This window comes from Phycodurus eques, chromosome 11 (genome assembly GCF_024500275.1).
Source record: "Phycodurus eques isolate BA_2022a chromosome 11, UOR_Pequ_1.1, whole genome shotgun sequence".
NCBI classification, from domain to species: Eukaryota; Metazoa; Chordata; class Actinopteri; order Syngnathiformes; family Syngnathidae; genus Phycodurus; species Phycodurus eques.
Window position 1 is genome coordinate 5643080 of NC_084535.1, and position 26866 is coordinate 5669945.

General features: G+C 42.5%; 2 protein-coding genes across 2 annotated transcripts in view; one reads left to right on the top strand and one right to left on the bottom strand.

Annotated features, from left to right (window-relative positions):
* Positions 1-458: 458 nt before the first annotated feature.
* The window catches only part of tet1 (tet methylcytosine dioxygenase 1), a 39477-nt gene continuing 13069 nt past the window's right edge, over positions 459-26866 (bottom strand). Inside the window, 10 exon segments of the mRNA XM_061689539.1 lie at positions 459-4199; positions 5632-5779; positions 6261-6437; positions 6658-6795; positions 7212-7301; positions 7573-7723; positions 8635-8843; positions 9005-9098; positions 10945-11035; positions 11606-13682. Of these exon segments, the coding sequence (XP_061545523.1) occupies positions 3340-4199; positions 5632-5779; positions 6261-6437; positions 6658-6795; positions 7212-7301; positions 7573-7723; positions 8635-8843; positions 9005-9098; positions 10945-11035; positions 11606-13682 (4035 nt within the window). The 3' untranslated portion in view covers positions 459-3339.
* The window catches only part of slc25a16 (solute carrier family 25 member 16), a 30342-nt gene continuing 21267 nt past the window's right edge, over positions 17792-26866 (top strand). Inside the window, exons 1-2 of the mRNA XM_061689542.1 lie at positions 17792-17839; positions 18141-18239. The gene's annotated coding sequence lies outside the window, so the exon portion shown is untranslated. The remainder of the gene's footprint in view (positions 17840-18140; positions 18240-26866) is intronic.

Below are 26866 nucleotides of genomic sequence, written 5' to 3' on the forward strand. Positions count from 1 at the left end.
CAATAAATGGTCACTCCCTTGACTTATTAACTATAACATTATTTTTTTTTGCATTAAAATCATGTGTTATATGTAATAAATTTCACACAATGTAATAGTGATGAGCAATTTTTTTTTTAGTTCCTTCGGTTTTAATACGGCCACAAAACCTGTTCCTTTATACGGAGTCCATTATTTCTTCAAAAGGTAAAGTAAATGTGGTCATCAGTTCTGGAGTCACACAGCATCAAATTAAGCGTGAGTGACTCATCCTAACACACGAAGAGGACAAAGTCTAAATTCCAAAGCAGTGATTCAAGTGCTAATGTGGTACTTTCGTCAAGCATTGCATTGCATTGTGTTGTGTGTTGCTATAAAACATGCAAACCTTGCAAAATGTGAGGAGAGCCAGAACAAACGTATTGTATACCCCATAAATGTGACAAATCATAAACAGAATATTAGGATCGAGTCCAAAATATAAATATGACTTTATTTCACAATCCCAAAAGAGATCAGACATCCATAAAAGAAATGCAAAATTTAGTCTCTTCTCAAGTCTAAAATGGATATATTTTTTTTTAGCCACGTACAGTAATTCAGTTGCAAAATAAGGAAGAGCATCCATTGTCTACACACAGTAAAAAACAATATAGTTCACATACATATTTACACAATATTTTGACTATTTTAAAACGTTTTTTTTCCAAGTTTTTAAATGCTGGTGATAGCATATGGTTGGTTTAAAAAAAAAACACTTTCTATGTCGTTTTGTAATTTGGACTGATACAATAAATCCAAGTGTTGTTTTTTGTGGAGTTTCCTGTACTTCAACTGATTCCAAACATACTTACAATCATTTCATTGTGTATTTGTTGTTCCAAATCAAAACTACTTTTGTATAGACTCCAATACAGTTTTTTTTTTTTTTTTTTTTTTTAAAGAGCACCATCCGTATTGAGTATAAAACCATGTTTAGTCAGTGAACTAACTTGTCCTATTAGCACCAAGGGGAAGTTACCAGTCACCAACAATGTGACATTTGTGCAGATATTTCTTTCAAGAGTCCTTAAAATGATGTTTTGGATTTTAAAATAAAATAAAATCACCCTATTTAGACTCATTCAGATGCTGTGAAGGAAGTATGATAAGAGTCTAAAACTGCTTAAACATTCACTGCCATTGACGGCTTTAGAAGGCAAATATCCATGTTAACTAGGAAGGCTGGCAGTGAATGTTAAATGAATGATGGTGTCATGACTGGAGTGTTTTTTTTTTCTTCAACGAAAGCTGAAATGAGGGGTACACACACCAATAATTGGGCCAAATTTTAGCATTTTCCCAGTCAAACGTTTAAAAAAAATTAAATGGTGGAAATTGTGTGCACCCATTTTAGTTACACTTTTTTTTGTATGCAAGTAAAGTACAAACTGGCAATATGATGTCATATATAACAAAAAGAGGTTTTAACAAGCACCAATAAAATGTACAGCGAGTCAGAAAAAGTTCCAAAATCCTATGATCCCAACGCTGATAATTCCATTTCCAGAAGGTGAACATATCATGCCACTCATGATAAGCACTTCATTGTTGTCGTAAATCATAATTGCTAAGAATGGTGTGTTTTTTTTCTTTCAAAAAATGCAAGAATACTGTAAAATAAAATGGTAATATATATATATATATATATATATATATATATATATATATATATATAGCCCTATCTGTACATACATAATTAGGCCTAACGTTTGGGACTATATTTCAAGTGAGGCTTGAGGGAAAATGGAAAACAAAGTGCTTCATAGCAACCTTCCAGAAAACAAATAATTTCTTTCGTTAACAACAGAAACCAAGGGAGCAGATGTGTAAAGCCATTATGCTACATGAGATAATATGTAGTAAAATATATGCATGATATAGTGTGTAATGGATGGGGGAATTCTAATTTGGATCCAACAGGTTATCATAGAAGTCTTGCAGTAAACAGGCTTAACACCAGAAATTAAATAGAAACGATCAGAAATAAATAATTAAGTTTTTTGTTCTTTATCGTGTGTGTATACATATATGCTGTATACTGTATATATTGTATATATAAAACCAGTTTAAAAAAAAATCTTAAAAACATCTTTTAAATGCTTGAAAGCACCATCTCTTTAACAAACATAAAACTCACAGTTAAAAAAAAGCCCCCAAATACTTTGATCTTCCTTGCCTAGGAAGAAGAAGGAGCACCAAGCAAGCCATTTGCGTATTTATTCGATATCCTAGAATGACTGTGTCTTACTAGCAACGATTCTTTCTCCTACTAGTGCCTTGGTTGTTCTACTAGTGCATTGAATTGTTTTACTTGTGAGGACAAAGAACGTACTAGTACATGGACCTTTTGCTGGATATCAAGGATATTGAATAAACGCTAGAGCTTTTTTTTTTCCATAGTGTGCTACACTGTTGTCAATTAGTGCACAGTTTTGCCTCTCTAGAAACACATCGGTGTCCTGCTAGTATGCCAAAGTTGTCCTACTAGTGTGTACTAATGTGTGCATCTTGATATCAAATAAATGCTCAAACAGCTTTCAGTAAATTTGTTTGAGCATTTTTTTTTGATAACCTTGAAACCCAATTTAAAGGCATGTGTACTAGTGCATTCTTTGTCCTCACTAGTAGGACAACTTTAGCATACTAGTAAGATGACTGCAAGTTACCAAAACTGTGCACTAGTTGACGACTGTGAGCTATGAGTAATACTAGTGACATTATAGAATTCTATTAACATCTAACGTTTCACTAGTAGTACGAGTAGTGCACAGATGTCAATTAGTGCACAGTTTTGTCTAACTTATAAAATCACCAGAATCAGAAAAAGACTGATCACCTAAAAATCAACAATTTTCACTTGTGTCAAGCAAAATTTTACGAAATAAGTAGAGAAACTTGTCATTGTAATAAGAAAAAAAAACTTACCCCACTGACAATTATTTTTCTACTTATATCAAGTAAAAATTAGCTTGCAAAAATGAACATTTTCGACAAATAAGTTACTTTTTAGGTGATGAATCTTGGTATTGACTAAAATAGGGCAAATATTCTTCGTAGGATTTTGAGTTCTTGCAGTGTAATGTACGGTTTTGCCTCACTGGTAACATGTAGTTGCCTTAGAATGTAGAGTGTACGAGTACGTGGACCATAAACGTAATATCAAGGATACTGAATAAATACTCAAACAGCCTTCCAAAGACAGGGATCATAAACGCATGATTAAAACCAGGTAGAAAGAAAACAAGAGAAGCAGTCTCAAGTTGATTGAGGTAAGGCATAAATAAGCACAGTGTGTGTTTGTGTGTGTGTGTGTGTTGACTAAGTCCAGCTGTTGTAAGGACCCGTCACTTGTGTGAGGGCGTAAGGGGACACGGTGATGACCCCGTCCCTCGGTAGCGTCCACGTTTGCCGCGTGGGGACGTCCCTGGCCTTCCAAGCGTCCTTCCCGTTCACCCCCGCTCCATCCTCCATCTCCCCTCCGTCCCCTCTCCCGCCCTCCTCCGTCCTCAATCTCTCCTCCTCCTCCTCCTCTTCCTCCCTCTCCCGCTCCCTCTTGGCCATCTTGGCGTCCCACATGGCCATCCCGTGGCCCGGCTCGTTGAGGGACTTGTGCTGGTAGAAGACCAGGGAGATGCGCGTGGGGTGCCGGCGGTCGGGTTTGAGGATTGGCGTGGTGGCGTGCAGCTCGCGCCGCGCGCACTCGATGAGGATGGAGCCGTGCGAGGGCGCCACCGCCACGCCGCCGATGTCGTGGTCCAGGAAGTTGTGCTCGCTGTCCGACCACACCTCCTCCTGCTTGACTTCCTCCTCGAAGCCGTGGAGTCCGTTCAGCCTGCTGTAGAGGCCCTCAGAGGTAGGTCGAGGGGAGAAGGAGGAGGACGGAGGGGCGCTCCCGCTGGCCGAGGGTCTGCGCGGGGGAGAGTGCGCCTCGCCGGGCTCAGATTTAAAGGTACAGGGGTAGCCACCGGGGTAACCGCTCAGCGCCTCGTTGGTGGTCTGATACACCGGGACCGAGCGGTTGGGGCCAAACAGAACACTGGGCGGCTGGTGGTGGTGGTTGGGGGACACGAGGTCCCTCTGTTGGTGGTAGTTGCTGGAGCTTTGACCGTAAGTGCCGGCCTGGCACCGATCCACACTGGCGGGGCGTGGCAATATTTTGTTGTAAAGGGCATGTTGCTCTGTTTTGAAAGCAGAAAACAGATGGATTTAAACGCTGAGCGTTTAATCATTCAGTGATACCTTGACTTACGAGTGCACCAACGTATGAGTTGTCAGACTTACGTGCTGCTGTTATGTGGATTTATTTTTTGCCAAAATCTACACTAAAAAGGCATTGGAGAATTCTTATTTGAAATCATGGAGCACTTGTTTTTGTAAAACTTTAGGGTCCGGTTGGTTTGACTTGGTTCAACTACATGTCATGAACATGTCAACCTCCTCCTCTCTCTCTCTCTCTCTCTCTGTGTCACCTCCTGTCTCTCCTTGTTCTGTCCCTGCTTCTTCTTGTTTGTATTTCTTCTGTTTCTCCTTCCTCAAGCAGTCCTTTTTCTACTGTGGCTGACCCCTGGCAGATCCTCTCATGACTGACTAGGCCTGCCTCACTGTGATCAGGAATTGCCTGCAGGCCAGGAGGATAAAGGATAACATTTTAAGTATTGTTAGCAAAGGACCATCATGCATTTAAAAAAAAGAGAAAGCTATTCATCTCCAAACTGAAAAGGCTTTTATTTGACATAGTTGTATGTTTGTAAATAAATGATTGTTTTACCATCAAAAGCCCTTTCTTAGTTTTTGCTTTTAGAGCTTGAGGTGTCACAAGAGCAAAAATGTTACCTTCAAAGTCACCGTTCAGCTGGATCTGTTTGTTTTCACAAAAAGCATGTTTTCTCTGCTTTTCAAAAACCGGTGTAACCCATTTCTTACAGCTGACTACGAAAGAACAGAAAAAGCTAGAAACATTTTTTTTTTTCTGGTGGGAGAAGAGTCTCCAATTTATTTTGGTAGGTTTGGTGGTTATATTGTCACAGAACACAATATTCTGTGGGTCTCGACAAAAAAATCTGTCAAAATGTTTTAAAACGGCTGGCCACGTGATGACCTCTGCTTTGGAAATGGCTGGCGGTGAAAGAGTTAATATAGGCAGTTACACGCCTCATTAGGGGGGTGGCTTTTGCAGGGGATTTCTGTAAAGCAGTTAACTTATTTTTTTTTACACTTGTATGACAGTTAAGAATGCTAATGCATGAAGTTAAGCAATTTCCCACCTCTCCACTTCCCTATTTGCTAGGGTAATCAAAATCGGCGAGCAATTTAACTTTAGTTTAGTTGTATTAGTCTTATTATACGGCGGTTAACATCTTTATTCACTTGCATGCCAGTTAGGAGAGGTATATATATTAAAATATTGCCTGTCCAGCTTTAAAAAAGTGCTATGTGATGGCTCCAATTAGATTTTCATTATTCCTATAATGCTTTAATTATCATTACTATTATTTCCTACGGGAAACCGAGTTTGACCAGCGTCCCAGGAATGCGTCGGTTTCAATCTTAGAGCGTCCAGTGTGTACGTGTTGAAACCAAAATGAAATGTGAGGAAAGACTTGGACTTACCACCTTTGGTGGGGGATTCCCGCTTTACTTTAGTAGGAGTAAGAGGGCTCAACCCGAGCTTCTTCTCCAGCTTCTCAGCTTGAGCTTTCAAACGAGCTTCTTGCCTTATCTTCCGGGCTGATTTCACCGGCTCAGCTAGCAGACGCACCTGACCAGAAACAGAGAGAAATGAGGTTCCAATTCACATTTGATTCCACTTTTTTCCTACTGGTGCCATCGCAATGCATCACAATACTTATACCATACAGTATATCCATTTATTTTCTATCGCACTTGTCCTAAGGGTCACGGGTGAGCTGGAGCCTATCCCAGCGGAAGTGGGGAACACCCTGGACTGGGCACGAATAAACAAATGAGCATTCACACTCACAGTCACGCCAAAGGACAATTCAGAGTCTTCAATGAACCTAACGTGCATGGTTTTGAAATGTGGGAGGACGCCGGAGAACCTGGCGAAAACCCAGGCAACAAAACGGGAGAACATGCAAACTCCACACAAACTGAAGTTCAAACGCAGAACCTCCAAACTGTGAGGCAGACATGCTAACCACTAGGTCAACATGCTGCCCTTGATCTATATAGGGTATGATAAATTATGACAGAAACGACAGAAATCAACATCTGCTCACCTCTCTGGGGAAGGATGACAGAACCTGCAGGGCACCGGATTGGATCTTGGCCCATTGTCCCTCAACCCGACCAAACTCATCCCTGTCGGAGATCTTGTAGAGTGGAAGAACGTGGAGCTGCTCATCTTCCGGTATATTCCGAACCGCGCGGTTATCTTCCTTTGTTAAAGTGCAAACCTGAAAGAAAGAAAGAACATGAAGAAGAAACCCGGTGTCGCCAAACAAAACAATGAGCTTTGAAAGTGTTTTTTTTTTTTTTTTTTTCTTTCCAGACTCTGAGGATCAATAAAATATTTTTTTTTTGTTCACTTTCTCTTTGCGACCCAACATCAAAAGACCCACGGACCGGGACCTGGTGGTTGGCGATTGGTGACTGCTGCTGTAGTAACTCGCTTACCACAGTGCTGCCATTATTCATGTTGTGGTTGTCCTTGTGAGCGTGCGCGCAGAAGTCCACGCAAGCCGTGACTCCCGAGAACGGACGCCCCTCCCTCCAGCCTAGCCGGCAGGAGTCACCTTTCTCCTCCTGTTCCACCTATACAAGAGATGCGGGAACATTTGATTTGTGGTGATGACAAAGAGGATGAGCAGTGGGATGAACATCATTTACAAATGAATGCAAATCCCAAATCAAACCTTTTCACAATATTTGTAAACAATAAGCACCGAGTTTTTTTCAGCAAATAATAGAGGATAGGTGAATTCACAAATATATTGGGAAACACTGTTATAAATATTTGGTGTTTATATGTGATGTTCATGTAGGATTGTTCGTATTCCTGTATGCAGCTGTCCCTTGCTCCAAGACACATTTCTCCTTAGGGAAGAAAATAAAGAGAAACCTTGAACCTGGAATGTGCAAATGAAATGAACGTATATGTAAATCCTGACAGCTGATGAAGAGTAAATACTGAGAAAAAGCTTTTAATAAAAGTGATTCATGTTTCATACCTGGTTCTGGAAGGCTTCAGGAGCGAGGCACTTGTACAGTGGTGCAAGGTCAGTGGCAAGACTCTGGAGGTTTTTCTCTATCTTCTCCTCCTAAATGACATTAAAGATGAGATTATTAACACCTTAATTTAAATATTTTTTGATGTGATACTTGGTGTAAAAAGTTTAAGAACCACTGCGTTGCAATTTATAATGTCAAAAAGTACATAAGCGTTAATAATTTTTTGTATTAAAATCAATCTTTCAGTGCGTTTGTTGGTGTTATTTGTTGGTTTAAATTGTTTTTAGTAATTATGTAATAAAACCGATGATCGTGATGATTTTTGTCATGATAATCGTGACCTGACAACAATGCCCTCACCTGCTCCCGGTAGTCACCAAGCAGGCGGAACTTGCGTGGCACTTTGCTCCGGGCAAACTTGCAGCCATTGAAGTACATACTCCACGAACAGCCAAAGGAGAAGGATGCTCCGCAGGTATCCGGGTCCAAACCCTGACAGGCACAGGTACGACTGCGAAGGGAAAAGAAAGAGGTGAGCCGGGCAGAAAGAGTTGACTCGAAGGACCGGAGTTATGCTACGTTCACACTATGTTCCTGGCGGCCTCTGCGATCACGTTTCAGGCCACGGGAGGGAAAACACGTGAGAAAACGCGGAGGGATGGGATGGGCAAACATCAAAATATTTGCCACGGCAGTCACAGTGCGGATGAGAAAACTAGTCGGCCGTAGAAAAACGGCCTGAATGCAACAAAACATGACAGTACATAATAGAGCGGAACAAAACTTGGAAACAGTCTGCAGTGGGACAGGAAGCATGTGTCGTTCAAGTTTTGTCACGCTGTACCGCATTTGGTGCGGGCCACCGTAGACATAATGGGATGTACATGAGATAACGCTGGAGGAGGGGGGTGGGGGGGGGAGGGGTGGGGGGGCAGAATGCAAATGTAACAGGCCGTGATTGCTGTGGATGCCCGGCGAGATTTTTAAAGTGTCAAAAAACCTAGTCGGCCGTACTAAAACGGTGTGAACGTGACAGCGCGTAAGAGCGTGTAATAAAACTTGGTAGCGGTCCGTAGTGGGACGGGACGCTTATGTATTTCCCCCGGCATCTCACCAGTTCCAGTTCTTTCAATTTTGCCACTTTCTCCCCGCTTTTGTCGAGTGTTTTGTCCCGTTTTTGCTATAATGGGTCTGACATGGTGCGCACGGTCTGGGAAGGGGTATAAAGCCCCGGGAGGGAACATACGGGCCCCCCCGTGGTAGACCATCAGCCCCTTCCCCATCAGAGATACCAGTGATAGACTCCTAGAAAGCTTAACAAGACTTGAATACGGATTTATAAATGGCCAAAATGCTACAGCACACTGGGTTTCGGGCTACTGTGGCCGCCAGAAGCACAGTGCGAGTAACAGAAGCGCTCACTCTTCGTTGAGGGCGCAGCGTCGGCTGGTGGGCGACCCGTATTTGAAGAGGGTCTCCGTGAGCTCCTGGTAGAGGTGGTCCGCCACCGCCCGCGGGATTCCCTCCCAGGCCAGGATGAGGATGACCAGTACAGCCGTGTCACAGTGGTGCCCCGGCCTCCGCCGCACTAAACACAGCAGCTTCTCCTCCTCGCTGCCACGCCGGACCACCTGTCACGCGGTTGTTCACACACACAACAGTCATTATTATTTCATTATGGGGCGGCATGGCTCAGTTGGTAGAGTGCCCGTCTCCCAACCACGAAGGTTGCGGGTTCGATACTGAGCCCCCTAAATATGTAACTTTTTATTTACACATGGTTGTCACGTACCCATTTAGCGATCGGACACCCCTGGGAGCTCCTTCCTTCTTTTCCAGTGTAGACAACAACTTCCAACCGCACTGCATTTCCCTTGGCGCCGTATCTGCGACACACAAATTTACATATGAGACAGTGACATTTCATTAGGTACACCTATTGCACATGTGCCAAACTCAAGGCCCTCGTTCCAGATCCGGCCCGCCACGTCATTTTATGTGGCCCGTGATAGCTAGCCACAAAGCTAGTCATAAAACGATGATAACCAATGATAATTATGTGGTGTGGTTGACTATTAGAATTCCCACATGAAAAAAAAAAATAATAATTGCTGGACCTTGTTTGATATTTTGACCATTTTTCATTTTAATACAAAGAAATCCTCTAAATGCCAATATGTGTATTCGGGAGTTATGTTGTCAGGAGTTCATAGAATTAAAAAAAAAGGATCATTTCACTCAACATCTACAGCGGTGCCTTGAATATACAAGTGACCCGACTTAATGGATTTTGGAGATGTGAGCTATTGGTTGGACGATTTTTTTTTTTTTTTTTTTTTTTTGTATTGACTTGCTTGCAAAGATTTGAGACACAAGCTCTGCATGGTGACAGTGTAGTCAACTCTACTCCAAAATAAGCAACAGTTTGGCAGAAAGGGAACAATTCTTCAAAAAAGAGGCTTCAAGCTGTATGTTGCTTCGTCCCAGTTGAAGTTTCCCGTCAAATTAAGTACACAATAAAGAGAAATACATGGTGTGTATTTAAAACAACCACAAAGCTTAGTTCGGAGAAACTGATAAGTTCCCTTAATTTTTTTCCGGAGCTCTATATCACGTAGGTATGGTACAAGAAATGTAACTGCTGCACATTCTAGCCAAATGCTTCTGTAAACAAATTAAGTGCAGCTCAGCTTCTGGGCTGATGTGGTTTCGTATAACTATGATGTGGCCTAGATGAAAAAAGGTTTGACACCCCCTGACCTAATGCATGCTGCTGCTATACACAGTCTCTCATGTCTGTTACATCACAGTTTTCCTGTCTCAACATGTCGCATATGTGTGCACGTGTGTGTGTGTGTGTGTCATGTCGTGCATGGGTGTGTGGCAGGTGCACATGCTGAGCGAGCTTCCTTTTAATAGCCGGCTCATTGGCAGTGACCTCGCCGCATTCCACCAAGCCCGTGCTTGACACACTCAGCATGTTCCCTGGCAAACACGTCCACACACATTCAGCTAACTAATAACAATTACCACAGTCATAGTAGTAGTAGTAGTAGTAATATATGGCAAGCCATTTGACCACTTATTCGGTATACTTGATTTCCAACTGTTCCTTTCTTTGTCCTCAATGGTAAGACAATTCAGCACACTAGCTGAATATTTAATACATGCTCAAAAGGTTTGCCATAAAGGAATTTGAGCATTTATTCGATATCCGACTAGTATATCATTATCCGACTACTGAGCTGAATTATGAATGAAAACTAGCGCACTGCGAATAAATCCTCAAACGCCTAATATGGCAAGACGTTTGATCATTTACAGTATTTGATTTCCTTGATATCCAGCTTAAGATCCATGCACTAGTATGCTTTTTGTCCTCACTAGTGAGACAACTTTGGCAAAATAATAGTGCAACTACATGCCACCAGTGAGGCAAAACTGTGCACTAGTCAAAAACTGTGTGCTACTAGTACCATGCAGATGTCAGCTAGTTGACAGGTTTGCATCACTAGTACCACGTAGTCTGACTAGTATGCCAAAGTTGTCCTACTAGTGTGCAGAAATGTCATAGGCCTACAGTAGCAGAACATTTTTGTTCTACTCGTGCTGAATTGTCTTACTAGTGAGGACAAAGAGTATGCTAGTACATGGACCTTAAGCTGGATATCAACGACATGGAATAAATACTCAAATAGCTTTCCCTAGTATTAGCGATTGGAGGTAGTCTACCTGTTCTCCATCAATTCCCTCACTGCGGCAACACTGGGTCCTGCTCCAAGGTGAGTGTAGTAAGGACCTTCTTCCTTTTCAATGATCTGGTCTGCGGGGGGAAAAAAAAGAATCCGTTATAAAACGTTTCTTGACGGTAGAGCACACAATGGTATTATTTAAACTGTATGACTAGTGGTGGTAAGTGAGCGTTGAGAATTGTATTGTATTGTCGTTTGTGACAAAATCCTATATAAATGTAATGTAATAGATTGCCCATTAGTTAATTAAATGCAATAAAATGCAGTCAAATATATACAGTAATATTATATAATAAGAAATTGAATCTATTTAATCATCATTTATTTCAGGACCAATTTATATATTCCATGACCTCTTGAATTATGAAATGCCATTTAATAGCATTTTCATTTATTTAATAGAATATTAATTATTTAATTTCATCCACATCATCCATCCATTCTCCGTACCACTTATCCTCACTAATGAAATTTGTATTCAGGTCCATTTCTCCGGTCTCACTGAGTTAATGTCTAATGCCTTTGATTTCATGAAGCCACAGCAGCGCATTGAAAAGTGCCATTAAAAGTTTCCATGAAATGTACCTTGAAATAAGTGAAGCAGAAACAAAAGGCTCAACTCTTCGGGAGCATCAACTTACCCACACATTGACAACGAGGAAGATCAGACAGCTTTTTGGAGGGCGTGTTGAGCAGGTTCTTTGTCGGGGTGTCCAGAAAAGCCATGGGCGACTCCAGGAAGCTGGTAACACTGTGTTTGGATGGCGTCGACCCCGCCGAGTGCCCCGCATCTCCATCAGCAGACGCAGACAAGACAGTGACGGGCCCCGACCTCTCCAGCTTGTAGTAGCTCCGCTGGCTTGGAGGCGGGGACTGGCGAGCACCCGCAAGGCCGTTGGCCAGACCAGGGAAGGTGGCGTGGCCGAGGTGAGCCACCCCGGGATCAGCACCGTGCCGCAGCCCTTCGCAGGGCTGAGCTACCTGAGTTAATAAACACCTTTCCTGCCCTGGTCCTGCAGCAGGATTGTGTTGGTGGAGTGGATTGTGCAGATAAGACAATAGCTGGTTCTCATGGCCGAGGCTCTGGTTGGTCCTGTAGTGGTGAGTCTGCGTACTGTGATGGATGAGTTGCCTTGCTTCCTCTTGAGCTTCAGCCAGGTATCGCTTCAGGTCAATCTGAGCCTGGGGAAGAAACAGGTTCCTCCTATGGGGGAGACCTAATTTGCCAGACAGGGGGGGTTTCTTTCCTCTGCTTCGATGGGATGCATTTCCATTGCGTTTTGAAAGCGGGGTCCTGCGGTTGAATCCCTCCTGTGGTTCCTCATTTATCTTCTTCTTCCTGGGCTTTGAAGGAGTCGTTTTAGTTTTCTTTACAGGGGTCTTTTTCTGACTGGGGGATAACTGTGAGTGGTAGTTGTATTTGATGGCTGACACTGGCGTCCCCTTCATGCGATTTCCCTCGGACAGCTGGTTCTGTCGCGACTGGATGATGAAGGCCAAGTCCGCCAATTGGGCGGCCACCTCCTCTTCGTCTCGGTTCCTCATCATTTTCGGTCTCTCCCGGTCTTCCCAAAAGTTACGCTCGTATTCTGACTTGATGACACGAGAGCCGAAGCTTTGGTACGTCCTACTGCAGGGTGCCCCGTTACCGTCTCCTGAGAGGTCAGCCGGCCTCGTGTCCTGGCAACGTTGTATGACGTTGCCCTGTCTGGCCACAGGCGGGTGAATCACTGACGTCTGATGAACTGGTGAGCTGATGACTGAAACTTTGTTGTACCGGATTGCTGCTGTGGGTTTGGCTTCTTGTGTTGAGGTTGCTCGCGGTGTGATCGCAGAAACGGGGGGTTCACACTTTCGTTCGGCTTTAATAAACACTGGGGTGCGTTGAGGTATAGCTGCCAGTTGAGTTAAGGCCTCAATGGCGATAGCCTGGTCAAAACTAAGATTCCTCTTCTCTGCCAAAGACTGCACGCTTGGTAACAGGTCATTTGAAGGCGGTTCGCTTTTGATAGTCTGGGGAGTCCTCGGTAGGCTACCCGGAGTGCGACACTCATCCTTCCTTAAATCCTCGGACTCTTTCTTGATTAAGTGCAGATCTGTTGGTTCCGTTTTGATGCACCGAAGAGCAGAAGGACGTGAGCTGAAGAGTTTCTCCTCCAGCCCTCGCCTCTCTGTGACGGAGAGACACACCACAGCTGCCAAAGTGGACAGAGGGTCTTCGCAGACATCGTCTTCGTCGCCCAAATGTGCGGTGATCACCTCTTCGTTCTCCTCCAGTTTGATCCTCTTCAGTGGGACCGACGTGTCATGCGGAGGAGTCTTGGGTCTGTTGTTAGAGGGGATGCTGGCTGTTCGGTTCCTTTGAGGCTCGGAGGCCATCATAGCCCTGTGATATGCAGACTTTAGGTCAGCGTGACACCCGGCGGTCACATTAGCACCGATAGGTTTAGTCGGGTTTTCGGAGGAACCGTTGTGGAAATTCACAGAAGCGCGTACATGTTGGTGAAGTGCAATGTTGCTCAGCTGCAGCCCGAGCTCTCGCTGAATAAGTGCCGGCCGTCCGCCGAGGTCCAGGTTGTGGTGAAGCGAGCTGGTGACGGGGGGAGTTTTTGTATGCTGTATGTGGCCTTCCTCCTCCTCGTCCTCCTCTGCCGCCATGTGGGTGCCATCCATCTGTGCCTCCCCTTTGCCATTGAACGAACCACTTTCTGGAACCACCTGTGACAGAGGGAGAAAATAAGAAAGTGGTGACTCAGTGTGGTGTGTTGGTATGCGTGACTCAGAATCAGTCCACAACACATCACACCTCCTCTCAGCATGTCATCTGCCACCTCCACCATCAAGACGATGGAAATTATTGTGACAAATGAACAATACAACCATGAGGCAACAAAACACTCATGTTCAAGGCTTCAGTGAGGGCTCAACTGCAGAGTACTGCCAGACAAAGACTCATGACTCAATGTTTAGAGTGGAGCGAGGTTCAAGATTGCATCACTAGCAGTAGTGGGTCAGTGGGGGCATGTGCAGCGAGCACGAGTGTGTGTTTGCGCAGTTTGTAGATGCAAGGCAGGGTAATTCACACTTACTAGCACACGTGAATATATACATCCACGGCACACCCGCAGGACTACATGACAGAAGCTCACAAATACTTGGTTATTGTGCTTCAGCAGATTTTTCAGGTATCCATAATTTTTTTTTTTCACTTGAGAGTGGAGGAGCATGAACCAGGTCCAGGGAACATTAACAATGAAGTCAACAAATTCGGAAAAACAAGACACTTTGTTTTGTTATGGTGTCGGCTCGGCTATAAGAATAATTTGTGAGTAAGAGTAAGATATATTTTTTTTCGGTTGTTATCATTAGCTAATTTTGTATTTTTTCTTACTCAGTTTTACAATGTTAGCAAAGCTATTCATAAACGTTTTGAAAGCATGAACGTCGCGCAAACGCTAGCTAAGCTCTTGGTTTAAAAAAACAACAACATGCGACGTGTAATGTGATTTTTTTCCCCCTTCTCATTACTAGCACTACTTAATAATGTATTATTTATACTCAGTACTTCAGTACATTTCAGTCTGTACTTTTTTTATTAACTTTTTTTTAACCTTTACTTAAATAAATAAGTTGAATCAGTACTGTACATATTTACACGAGTACTGTACCTTAAAGTCGTAGTACTTTTGCCAACTCTATGATCATCAACGTGTCCACAGTTATGATGCATGGTGTTATTACCGTATTTTAACATATAGTGCCCGGGGGTATTTATCCACTCATCTGTAGAAATAATCAAGTATCTGTTTGAAGTAAGAGAGGATTGTTAGTGTAAGGAAGGAGCGACACACACCTCTGCCAGTTGATATGTTGACACAGAATAGTTACTGTGTAACAATGGATTCTTGGTTCCTGTATACGCACGTGCATTTCAATATAATAGAACATAAAACTTAATTTATTTCAGTAGTTCAATTCAAAGAGTGAAACTCCTATTGTATAGACTCAGTACACACTGGAGAGAAATATTTCATGATTTTAATTTTTTATAATTTGGATGATTACAGCTTAGGGCTAACAAAAACCGAAAAGCCATCATCTCAAGAAATGAGAACATGAAATTAAAAATGACATCATGTGCCATCATTTTGCAGCTAAAAAAAAAATGATTTCAAGGTTTGTTTCACTGTGTAATGGGGGAACGCAGCTTGAGGTCTCATAAAGCAGCGTGGTTACATTTGCTTTTCTCTTTACATGGAAGATATGCCTCTTAAACTCTATCAGCGTCTAACAGACTCTTCAAGACTAATCATCAGAATCACCAGACCAATGAGTCAACTGACCAGACATGAAACCGTTGCTGTAAAGTATTTCGGGACACAAGCATGGGGTGAAAGGGCACTCCTTTGCCGTAACTATTATTATTCTTAGTTCAAATGAATCCCCTCATTGAGCGCTTTTCCACATTCAAAAACAAAACAAAATATCCCTGCAACAAAATTTGCAGGGATATGTATGTTATGATCCCCGAAACCCAATCACAACTGAAAAAAAAAAAAAAAAAGATATCATCGGTTAATCGACGTCGACTTGAATATCATCACCTTAGCGTCAACTACCAAAAAAATGTGTTCAACCCCAAATTCTTAAGGTGATCAACAACTGTATTTATTTCTCACAGTTGCATTTAGCCTGGCTTGAACGATGACCCCAAAACTGACTCTGTGTTTGCTATTGTCGTCCTGGACTGGACAACAATAGGTCTGAGTTTAAAGAGAGGAAGGGGTCAGTGGAGTGGGGGGGAGAGTTCCCACATGTGACCACGGCTAGGAAAAAAGCATTTACTTTGGTCCTTTTTATTTCTTGAGGAAAACAGCATGAAAAGCAGGACACGCGACAGGAACCAAACCTGGATTAATACACTCGTGGAAGCATTCAAAATTGCATGTACTCCAGGATACATGTTGTAGACTGAATGTTCTCACAACCTGGACTTCACATGAGCCCATTGAAAAGGGTAAAAAGATTCAACATAAGTCCACACAATAAATTCACAATGTTTGCCAATGTATCCTGCAATTGTGATAATATTATGGTATATAGATAAAGACCATACAAGTCAGCTTTCAATAGCGTTATTATCATTTGCATCGTCCTAATATAACCTGAGGCCCAAACCTCAGAGGTTTAGGACTGTGAATACTGTTACAAAAAGACCCAAAAACCTTTAACCCACAAAAGCTTACAATAGTTAAGATAGATCGTTGCATCATATTTTTCATGAAATCAGTATGGCCCTCGGAGGACTTTTTGAAAAGGAAATGGTTCCTGACAGGAAAAAGGATCCCTACCGCTGGCTTAAGCGTTGCAGTAAATGTTTAGCCTTTTTCTTTACCACACATGGACTGAGCAATTAAGTACAACATTTCAGTGTGGATCTGGATAAGCAAACCGTTAAATTTTGTTATCGTTATGGAACCTCCGATTCCACAGTGGACGAGTCTTCTTCTCCTTCTTTTCGTTGGCAGCTGGCAAGCAGTTGGTGATGTGCATTATGACCATCAAGAGCGACAGCTTGGTTACATCTTCCGCACACTCTGCGGTTTGACAAATGACTCTAAATCCAGTGCCATACAATAATCCAGTGGAAAACAATGGGGATAAAGACGGGGAGCTATACATCCATCCATTGATTTTTATATACTGTTTATCCTCATTAAGATCACAGGGGAGGTGAAGTCTAATTTGGACGAAAGCTGGGCTACACTACACCCTGGACAAGTTTCATTCATTCCATGACCACGCTCATAATTCAACACACTCGCATAACAAATTATCTTTCCCCGTTGCAATGAATGGAAATGCCATGAGTCCATTCCAGCCTCTCCAAAAAAACAACAGCACCTTTTGTAATGTGTTTTTTTTAAATTAAGAAATACCACTCTCTATGATATTGTACTTTATAAAACCTTACAGTAATGACATATTTAAATGGAATGCAAAGATGAGATCGTTTTTGCCACATTTGTTTTGCATCAATTCAATGGAAATTGTGCTGCTTCTCCTGGTGTGCATGCCTTGGCCACCTGAGGAAAGTAGAATACAGCCGTAGACACACACGAAGAAACGTGTTTCCCAACTGAATCAGTAAGCTGCTGTAATATTATATTATTGTATTATATTTTCACAAAGGATAAAATATAAAATATGCCTGTCAGTATTGTTATACTGTCTGTCTACATATGTTGCTCCACCATTTTTATAACACCGTGGCACCCATGCTATTCGTTAGCCCATCTATGTCATTTTGCATTGTTTGCTAGCATTGACCTCATGGACTTTCTTTAGGCAAAGCTATGTGGCTGAGTGTGAGTTGTGGACTACAGCAGCTCCTTGTGAGTGTTTTCATTTTATATTTGTGTGTTTGACTGTTTGTCCCATTCAATAAATGGCAGTTGTGTGCGGTGCTCCATTGTCATTTTATAGTTGTGTTTGGTTGTTTGTTTGTTTGCCCCCATCAATAATAATCTGAAACTGCACCAGAGACTGTGACTCTCCTTGCGCACCTGAGAGGGCATCACTTAATAATTGCCCCATTGTTTTTCCACTTCACTCTGTCAACGGCGTATCTGAAGCTCACTCGTACCTCAAACCTTGGCTTACAACATAATGTAAAATAAAAATTCGAAATACATATCGTAAGCAACGACTCGTTACTCAAAAATGTTAATGTGATGTTCTGTTTAGTGGCGTTAGTTTAACAATGATATTTCCAATAAGTAACGTTAATTTTGTGCCCTCAGGGTTCCTGTAGCTTGTTTGGATAACAGGAAGTCAGTGTCCAGACAACAGGAAGTCAGAGAGCAACAGAAAAAGTTAATTATACATATTTCTTTGTTCATTGCTATATGGCCAGAAACGTTTGCATGTGAATGTTATTTTATGTCCGGGTATCTTACTGTGTATTACAGAATGATTAATTACAGTAGATAACGAAATTACATTACATTCGCTTTGCTAACGTTAGCCTTCTCATTCAATTTACCATAGCCGTTAGCATTAAGCTTGCGGAGCTTACATATCACTTTGAATATGCTAAATTTAGCGTTGTATGTCAGTGTGTCCAGTTGTAAATAATTTTATAAGATAGATAACACATATTTCTATTTGCTCTAGTTTTACATTGATTCCTGAATTGAAGAATGAAAAGGAAACTCCAGCTATGGGACGCCACACAACCACACGCAGGAGCAGAATACGCAAGTTGGGGCACTCGTAAGTCAAGGCACCACTGTATAAACTATTTGGCATTTTCCAGTAGAATTATGTCTGTTTTAGTCTGATTTTGGATGATATGTGCTATTAAATATGAGGGGGCTCTAGCAACACTACTGCTGACGCAACCTGAATCCAGGGATAATTTTTGGAAATGGTAGCGGAAAGACGGGCAACATATACAGGGAGGATCGTGCTTGGTTTATGGGAGGGGTTGTGGGTGTGGGGTGGGGGGGATTCTGCCTGTCACAAAAAAACTGCTTTGAATGACAAAGCACTGCTGGCCGTTTTCCAGCACTGCACCAGACGCACACGTTTGTCTCTGTGTGTATGCTGTGCAACTTTGTGTTTGACATCAAAGTGCAGCTTCTGCTTTTAATTCTTCTCCATTTGTCCTAGGATTAAAAGTAGTTTTTATTTTTATTATTATTTTTGTATTGTTGCGGAATCTAAATGCATACTCGACGTGCTCACATTTAACCGGCGGGTCTATGGGTGGGTGGGTTGGTATATTTGGGGGGGGGGTTCAGGATGCTCTCTTTGTGTTTGCCTCGGCTCGTCTACGGTCACATACAAGGTGATGAAGCCGTGTTAGCATTTATTTGCTATCCTTGATATTCAGCTTTCGGTCCATGTACTAGTATGCTCTTTCACCTCAGTAGTTAGACAATTCAGAGCACGAGTAAAATGACTGTCAAGACAGTGTAGAATGTCTTGCTAGTAATGTTTTTCCACTACTACTGCCACTTTTGGCCTACTCGTACAACCCTATAAAGCCGTTTGAGCATTTATTACAGTACATATCCTTGATATCCTGATTAAGTTCCATGTACTTGTGCACTCTTTGTCCTCACTAACAAGACAATTCAGCGCACTAGTAGAACGACTAAGGCACGCTAGTACAACGCCTGTGTCTTACTAGTTAGGGTTTTTACATTCCTGTATGACATTTTTGTACATTAGTAGGAAAACTTTGGTATACTTGTAGGACAACTACATTACCTGTTAGGCAAAACTTTGCACTAGTTGACAACAACATGCTACTCGTGAAGCATTAAATGTTAACTAGTAGAATTTTATGTTACAAGTAATACAAGTAGTAGTACACAGTTGTCAACTACTGAATATTTAGTTGCCTTACTAGTGTGCACAATTTGTCCTGCTAGTTAGGACAAAGAGCGTACTAGTACATGGACCTTAAGAAGGATATCAAGGATATTGAATAAATGGCTTTATGCAACGCTGTTTGACATTTTTTTAACATAACCTTTATATTTGGCTTAAGGTCATACTAGTAGGTCAAAAGCCCCACTAGTCATTCTACTAGAGCACCCTAGTCATTCTACAAGTGTTCTGAATGGTCTTGCAAATGAGGACAAAGAGCGTACTAATATATATCGAATAAATGGTCTTTCTATAGGTGTGTATTCTTTTACATGGGAACAAATGTCTCTCTTCTGTGTCCCCTGGAAAACTCCTTTGCTTGTCGAAGCGTTTAACACATTCACTGCCATTGACGGCTTTAGAAGTCAAATATCCATGTCAACTGGGAAGGCTGGCAGTGAATGAGTTAAGGATTGACAAAACACTTGAGTAGTTGGAACTGAAAGCTTCACGCACGCTCAGAGACGAACCCTAGCAACAGCGGTGTCACAGACGCTTGAATCCTAACAAACCTTTCTCTCCGGGCGACGCGTCTCCAGAGAGGTTTGGAGTGTTTCTTCGCTTCTCTTCGCAAACAAATACGCTGCATCACGGCGTCTGAGAGTTGATTTTATGCTACCCTAAAGAAAGTGTGTTCCCCTTTCCTGGCTGACAGTGGAAGTCGTAGCGCGGTTTGTGTATGTGCTTCTCTGCGCACGTGAGACTTTTTCTTCATTCACTTGAGCGCGTTTCCTGCCTCGATGATTTAAAAGAAAAAAAAAAAAAAAAAAAGCAAGACGATGAAACTTTAAAGAACAAGAAACTGCGTTGGTGAGAAGGAGGGTTGAATACGGTTACCGTTGGTGTAGTCTGATGAATGATCAGTTAGAATTACAAAGCATGGTCAGAAAAACAGCAGGTGCATAAGTACGACTCTCGAAAAGGGGTCTCTGGAAAGTAATTCAAAATGACGGGGACAAGAAAATCGTGCTGAGACAAAGCGCTCTCGCAACAAGGTCCTTTAAACCCACCTGGAAATGACAAGCCCAACACCTCAAGGTCCTCAGCCAGAATAAAAATAAAAAAAAAACAGCTTCCAAATGAAGCACTCTAATCAGCTAAATCCAAGGGATGAGCTCCACTGCAGCTAGACTATTGCCACTAAGTCACACACTCAGGCAGCTTTTTTTTTTTTTTTTTTTTTTTTACCTTGTCCGTCCTGGGAGGAAGCCCCTCTGTTTTCGGCAGCATGCCACCCCCCCACCCCTCACACACTAAAAGGTATTGGTGGCCATCTTGCTTCGCCTCAAAAGACAGGCTACAATAGCCGAGTGCAGGGTAAGCTCCCGGGTGTCATGAGTAGGGTGACTGTGGTTGGCCGTAGCCAAAAACTGCTACAGCTTAAGGTTACACACACATGTAGACACACACACACGTAGAAACACACACACGCACACACACACACACACGAGATGACTTTCGTAAGGGGTAGACAGGGGCTCATCAGCCAATGGCGTGAGGACCTTAGTGGTTTGTAAATTATCTTCCATGCCTAGACTCTCCTAAACAAAGGATCCCCTATGTGGGCTTTTTACTCCAGCACTACGTGCAGGGATCGGAGGCAAGCTGTGGAATGGACGGTGCGCACATGCTGGATCTGGCTCCGAGGACAACAACTCTGTAACTCGGAAAGATTAACCCCTGAGGCACCACACGGTGCTGCTGAAAGAACTGAAGCTGAAATGAAACATTTGGGAAGGTTAGGCATGGGTGTTTGACCCATTTTCCTTGGTCATTTAGGGGAGAGGGGTAACCAAGGATCAATTAGAATGGCACCTCAGTTAACAAACTTAATTTGTGCTCCAATACTCTTTGAACTGAAATATAAATAAATGGAAATATAATTACACTGTTCCCAAACCTATTTGTGTTTCGCTACTCTAAAATACTCCTATTTGCTGATTTATTTATTTTTTATTATGGACCACAAAAATAGTGGATCGGTGGCTGCCTATTTGCTGTTTTTGTGCTCTTTCTGAAATGCCCTTAGATGCCCCCCCCCCCCCCCCCCCCAAAAAAAGATAGTTCTTTGGTGTCAAATTGTTGCACTTTGGTGCCAAAGAACTATGTTAAAGTGAGGGGAGAAGCTTCTATTAGACAGGGCAATGTCTTGTCTAATATAAAAGTAGTGCTTTGGCGCCATCTTGGTGCGGTGGAATTATGTCAAATTGGCAGACTGCGGTGGTGGTCCCCCTTTTTAAGAAGGGGGACCGGAGGGTGTGTTCCAACTACAGGCGGATCACACTCCTGACCCTCCCTGGTAAGGTCTATTCAGGGGTGCTGGAGAGGAGGGTCCGTCGGGAAGTCGAATCTCAGATGTGATTTCGCTCAACCAGTCAACCAGTCCAGTCACGTGTTTTGTGGACTTGGAGCAGGCGTTCGACCGTGTCACTCGGGGAGTACTGTGGGGGGTGCTTCGGGAGTATGGGGTACCGAACCCCCTGATACGGGCCGGAATGAGTTTCCTCCGCAAGGTGTCCGGGCTCTCCCTTAGAGATGGGGTGAGAAGCTCAGTCATCTGGGAGGATCTCAGAGTAGAGCCGCTGCTCCTCCACAATGAGAGGAGCCAGATGAGGTGGCTGGGGCATCTGATTCGGATGCCTCCCAGACGCTTCCCTGGTGAGGTGTTCCCGGCACGTCCCACCGGGAGGAGACCCCGGGGACGACCCAGAACACGTTGGAGAGACTACATCCTTCGGCTGGACTGGGAACACCTCGGGATCCCCCCGGAAGAGCTGGATGAAGTGGCTGGGGAGAGGGAAGTGTGGGCGTCCCTGCTAAAGCTACTGCCCCCGCGACCCGACCTCGGCTAAGCGGATGGATGGATGTCAAGCTTTTACAATTTTTATCCAGAAGGAGGAATTTCTTTTCACATTTTTTTAGGCCAAATTTCTGCCAGGGTACCGATTGTGGGACATCCTGTGCTACTGCATGAAAGCCCAAACTGCAGCGGCAATATCCCGCCATCACTAGTTTCTACGAATAAAGCTCAGGCAGCTTATGGCCGAATCTTCTGTTACTGTTGTGATGCAACTAATTTGCAGCATTACAGGATCTCTGTAAAAGAGATTTTTGACCGAATTCTTGATGATCAATTATTCGATTAATCAATTACTATGGCCATCGCTACTTTAGAGATTGATTTGGTGTCAAAAAGTTATGTCAGAAGGCTTTTTGCACAGCACATTCCTTGCTCTCACATGACAGTGACACTGACCTCCCCTCCCTTGAAAACAGCTTCCCTTTCTCAAGATGTGATTTATGACAAAGTGCTGTTGTATGTCCCTTTTAATATTGGTTATGCACAGTTAGACAGTAACATCACATTATTTAGGATCACCACAGTATTGAATCTCTGAGACAAACAAGGAGTGAGATAGCACAAGACAGGAACAAAAAAAAAAAAAAAAGTGAGTTTAAAGGCAGCGGCACAGTGGACGACTGGTTAGAGCGTCTGCCTCACAGTTCTGAGGACCGGGGTTCAATCCCGGCCTCGCCTGTGTGGAGTTTGCATGTTCTCCCGTGCCTGCGTGGGTTTTCTCCGGGCACTCTGGTTTCCTCCCACATCCCAAAAACATGCATGGTAGGTTAATTGACAACTTTAAATTCCCCATAGGTGTGAATGTGAGTGCGAACGGTTGTTTGTTTATATGTGCCCTGCGATTGGCTGGCAACCAGTTCAGGGTGTACCTCGCCTCCAGCCCGATGATAGCTGGGATAGGCTCCGGCACGCCCGGGACCCTAGTGAGGAGAAGCGGCTCAGAAAATGGATGGATGGATGGATGGAGTTTAAAGGCAACCATGAGGTAAGAGATATCAGGGTCATACCACGACAATGTGAGAAGAGCTTGAGCATGTGGCTGTGTAACCCTCTTTGTGAGGCCACCTCAGCTGAGCGTTTCATATAGGAGTCAAACAATATGCAACACACTGAGGAATTGAATGTGCTGTGTTGCGCGTGGTAGAGGAAACTAGTTGGGAGTGATACCTAATGATACTTGAATATGACTGTTGAGGCTTATAAAAGAATGCCTCAGTCTGTGTCAGGTGAAGTGTTCACTGACCACTGTCGCCTGCTACACTGCCTCTGATTTTGATTTCTATATTTAACATTATAGAGCACTTATTAATGTTTATGAATAACAGGCGCCAAGATACATCCGGGTGGCAGAGTGCGAGTTTATTACCATTGAGGTGAACTGAAAAGGTGGAAAAAACTTGTTCTTTGCGTTACACCACCAGATAGACCCCAAAAGTTTGAGTTGAGTTTTTTTCGATTTCCTTAAGAAAATAATCTATATTAATCCAGGAGAAACTGTGGGTGAGATGTACTCCTTTAATAGTCGTCGTTCCCACAGAGCAGAGAGAATATTTGCCTCTGAATATTGTTGTATGCTCTATTTGTATGCGTTCCTGCTCTGTGTGTGTTCAAGTAGCAGTTGTTTGAAGGGTTACAATAACTAACATCTATGCTAATTTCCTTTAGCCCATGTCTGGCATTTTACATTAAAAGTTAGCATTAAATGATATGGTTGGGTTGAACATTTTGGTGTTTAAATATACAATGCTTAATTTTCTTTTGTTTTATTTGTCAGTTTATTGTAGAATCGTTGCAATAGCGTGAGGACAGATGCAAAGGAATACTTTCAAAAGTGTTATTAGATACGTTTAAGTGTGTTTTAATGTGTTTAAAGTGTATGGGAGGGGTAAAACAATTACATTAATAATATCTATATTGCAGATTTTCAACTTGCTTGGGTGCGTCCAAAACGTACCCCCGCGATAAATGTGGGTTTACTGTTTATCCGACCCAAATCCGAATTGTACCACTTGGGAGGAAAACAAATCAGAATTTTGTCACTTTAATGATGTCGCGTAAATCCAGGCCAAGTGTATTCTGACGTGTCTATCTCGGTACAAATTTTTTTCATGTTTTCTCGTGCCCGTTGCGGATGAGCTGCAATGAAACAAGGAACTGTCATTTCTCGTCGAGCAGGTTTGACAATGGGAGAGAAACAACTAACTACACACCAAGACAAACAATCAGTGGAGGAAGATGCATTCCTGACTACCAAAGCCACAACATCAAAATGGTATGTGCAATACAACAACTTCACGGCAGAGAAAATTCCCGACTTCATAGTGTGAAGTTCAGTAGTACCTCTTGAAGTTGCACCAAAAGTTGTACAATTTGAGTGTGGCACAAAATTTGGTGAAAAATATAACCCAAAGTTTAAACTATTAGGTTTAATTAGATTTTGGTTGGTAGTTTTTTGCTGCAGTGTATTTGGATTGATAGGACTATCAACTGGTGTCAGGCAACTTTGTAAACGAATGACTTTGATTCAGATCTTCTGTGACTGGTGTTGTACATTTGAATACACTACAAAGTAGCAGTAAAATATAATCAAATACACTTGTACCTCAAATTATCTTTCCCCATTAAAATGAATGGAAATGCCATTAATCTGTTTCAGCCACCCCCCACAAAAAAAAAAAAAAAAAAATGTGTAATATGTTTTTAATAAGAAAATTAGTACTCTATAATTCTGTACTTTATAAAAACACATAAATGTCATCATTAAAGGGAATCTAAAGAATGAAACAGTTTTCGCCACATTTTTTTGCTTCAATTCAAAGGACATTGTACTGCTCAAAACACAAATGTACAGCTTTCAAGTTCAGTGTCAAAAATAAACTTTCACCACCATCCTTGCTTTGGTTTGCTAAATGGAAGTGTTTGCTAGATTAACACTTAATATTTTTAGTCTTTTCATGTTGACGCTGAGGCGAAAATATGTGCTTTCCTGTTTGCTTGTGGTTGTCACCACTCGCTAGCCAATGAGAAGCACATTTACATTAGCTGCGGCATTAATGACAACTGTTGGCAACAGTCGCGTTTGGCTAGGCTGGGCTCCAGTGGGGTTCGACCTGCCAGATGTTTCGGGACAGTTAGAGACTGTGCTGTGGAGCCACTCGCATGTAGTGAGTGTATTTGAAGGTGATTAATGTCCGGACTACTTCTTCCTAACAAGAGCAGGCTGCTTGTTAAACAGAAAAACATGTGGCACGTTTTAAAGCTGAAAATGAAGGGTGCGGTGGAATACTGGTTACAGTTAAGGTGTATTTTGGGACGGAGGCACGAAGGAGAAGAGAACGTTGAAAGACTGAGATGCAAAGTGCTGCAAAGCGCGTGCGATATGGTGCATACTGGCAGTTGTGCTCTTTTATTCATAGTTTTGAAGTTCCAGGTTAGGAAATTATATCTTCATGTGGGTTGTTTTGTCAATTTCTTCTTTCCCCATTGAAATGAATGAGAACGCCATTAATGTGTTCCAGCCTCCCTCCAAAAAAACAACAAAAATATTTGTAATGTGTTTTTTAACAAGACAAAAAGCACTCTATCATATTGTACTTTATAAAAAAGTAATGACATGATTAAACACAATGTAAAAATATTAAACCGTTTTTGCCACAATTCAGTAGACATGCGCACCTTGGCCACCTGGGAGCAGTGTAATACAGACATGGTTATTCATGGAGACGGAGGAGACGGTCACAACTCCTCAGTAAGCCGTAGTAATATTAGTCGTTTTTTGCGGAGAATAAAGAATATATACCTGTAAGTAATGCTTACATGTGTTGCTCCACCGTTTGTGTTCAAATATCCATTGCGTAAAGGGTTATAACATTTTGAATATCATAGATGGATAGAGATAAAGAGACAGAGAGATATACAGATAGTGATCCGCTGTAAGAAAATGATTACGTGTGAACTGTTGAGTGTTTGGAATTCTTTTTGCTAAAAATGGAAATGAATATAAATCATCCCCCCTTCCTCCTTGTGAAGGATGCGGAAAGGTGAGGGCGAGTTCAGTTGACGCAAACGTACGCATTGACCCACAGACACGCAAAAAACACACATGTACAAAATATGCAGGAAAGCAACTCCCCCAGCACCCTCCCCGTTCCCTCGAGGGGCCTCGTGGCTGCTCGTGAGGAAACAGGAAAAAGGCTTTTTGAGTTTGTGTTATGGTGAGTCAGCACGTGTGCACACATGTATTTAAAGCACTAATACACCATACAAGGGGAAAATAACCAATGAGAATCACATGAAATTGAACACTACCTAAACTAACGCAGTAGTGAAGTTATAATTACCGTGTTCTCCGCTATATCGCATCTTTTTAAAGCGATCGTTTTTTTGTTTTTTTCTGCCCCCAATATACTGACTGAATTTGAATTTAATGCCCTCTCAAATGGGAAAGGAGAGCCACAGTCGCCAATGCACTTTTCAGCTATTTATTGAACACCAGGAAAAGAGTAAAACTCACACTCACGAAGGAGCTGCAGTCGGCCACAGCTCACAGACACTCGCATGCAGACTCAGACACGCCACCCCACTTTGCCCTGCCTCTTAAAGG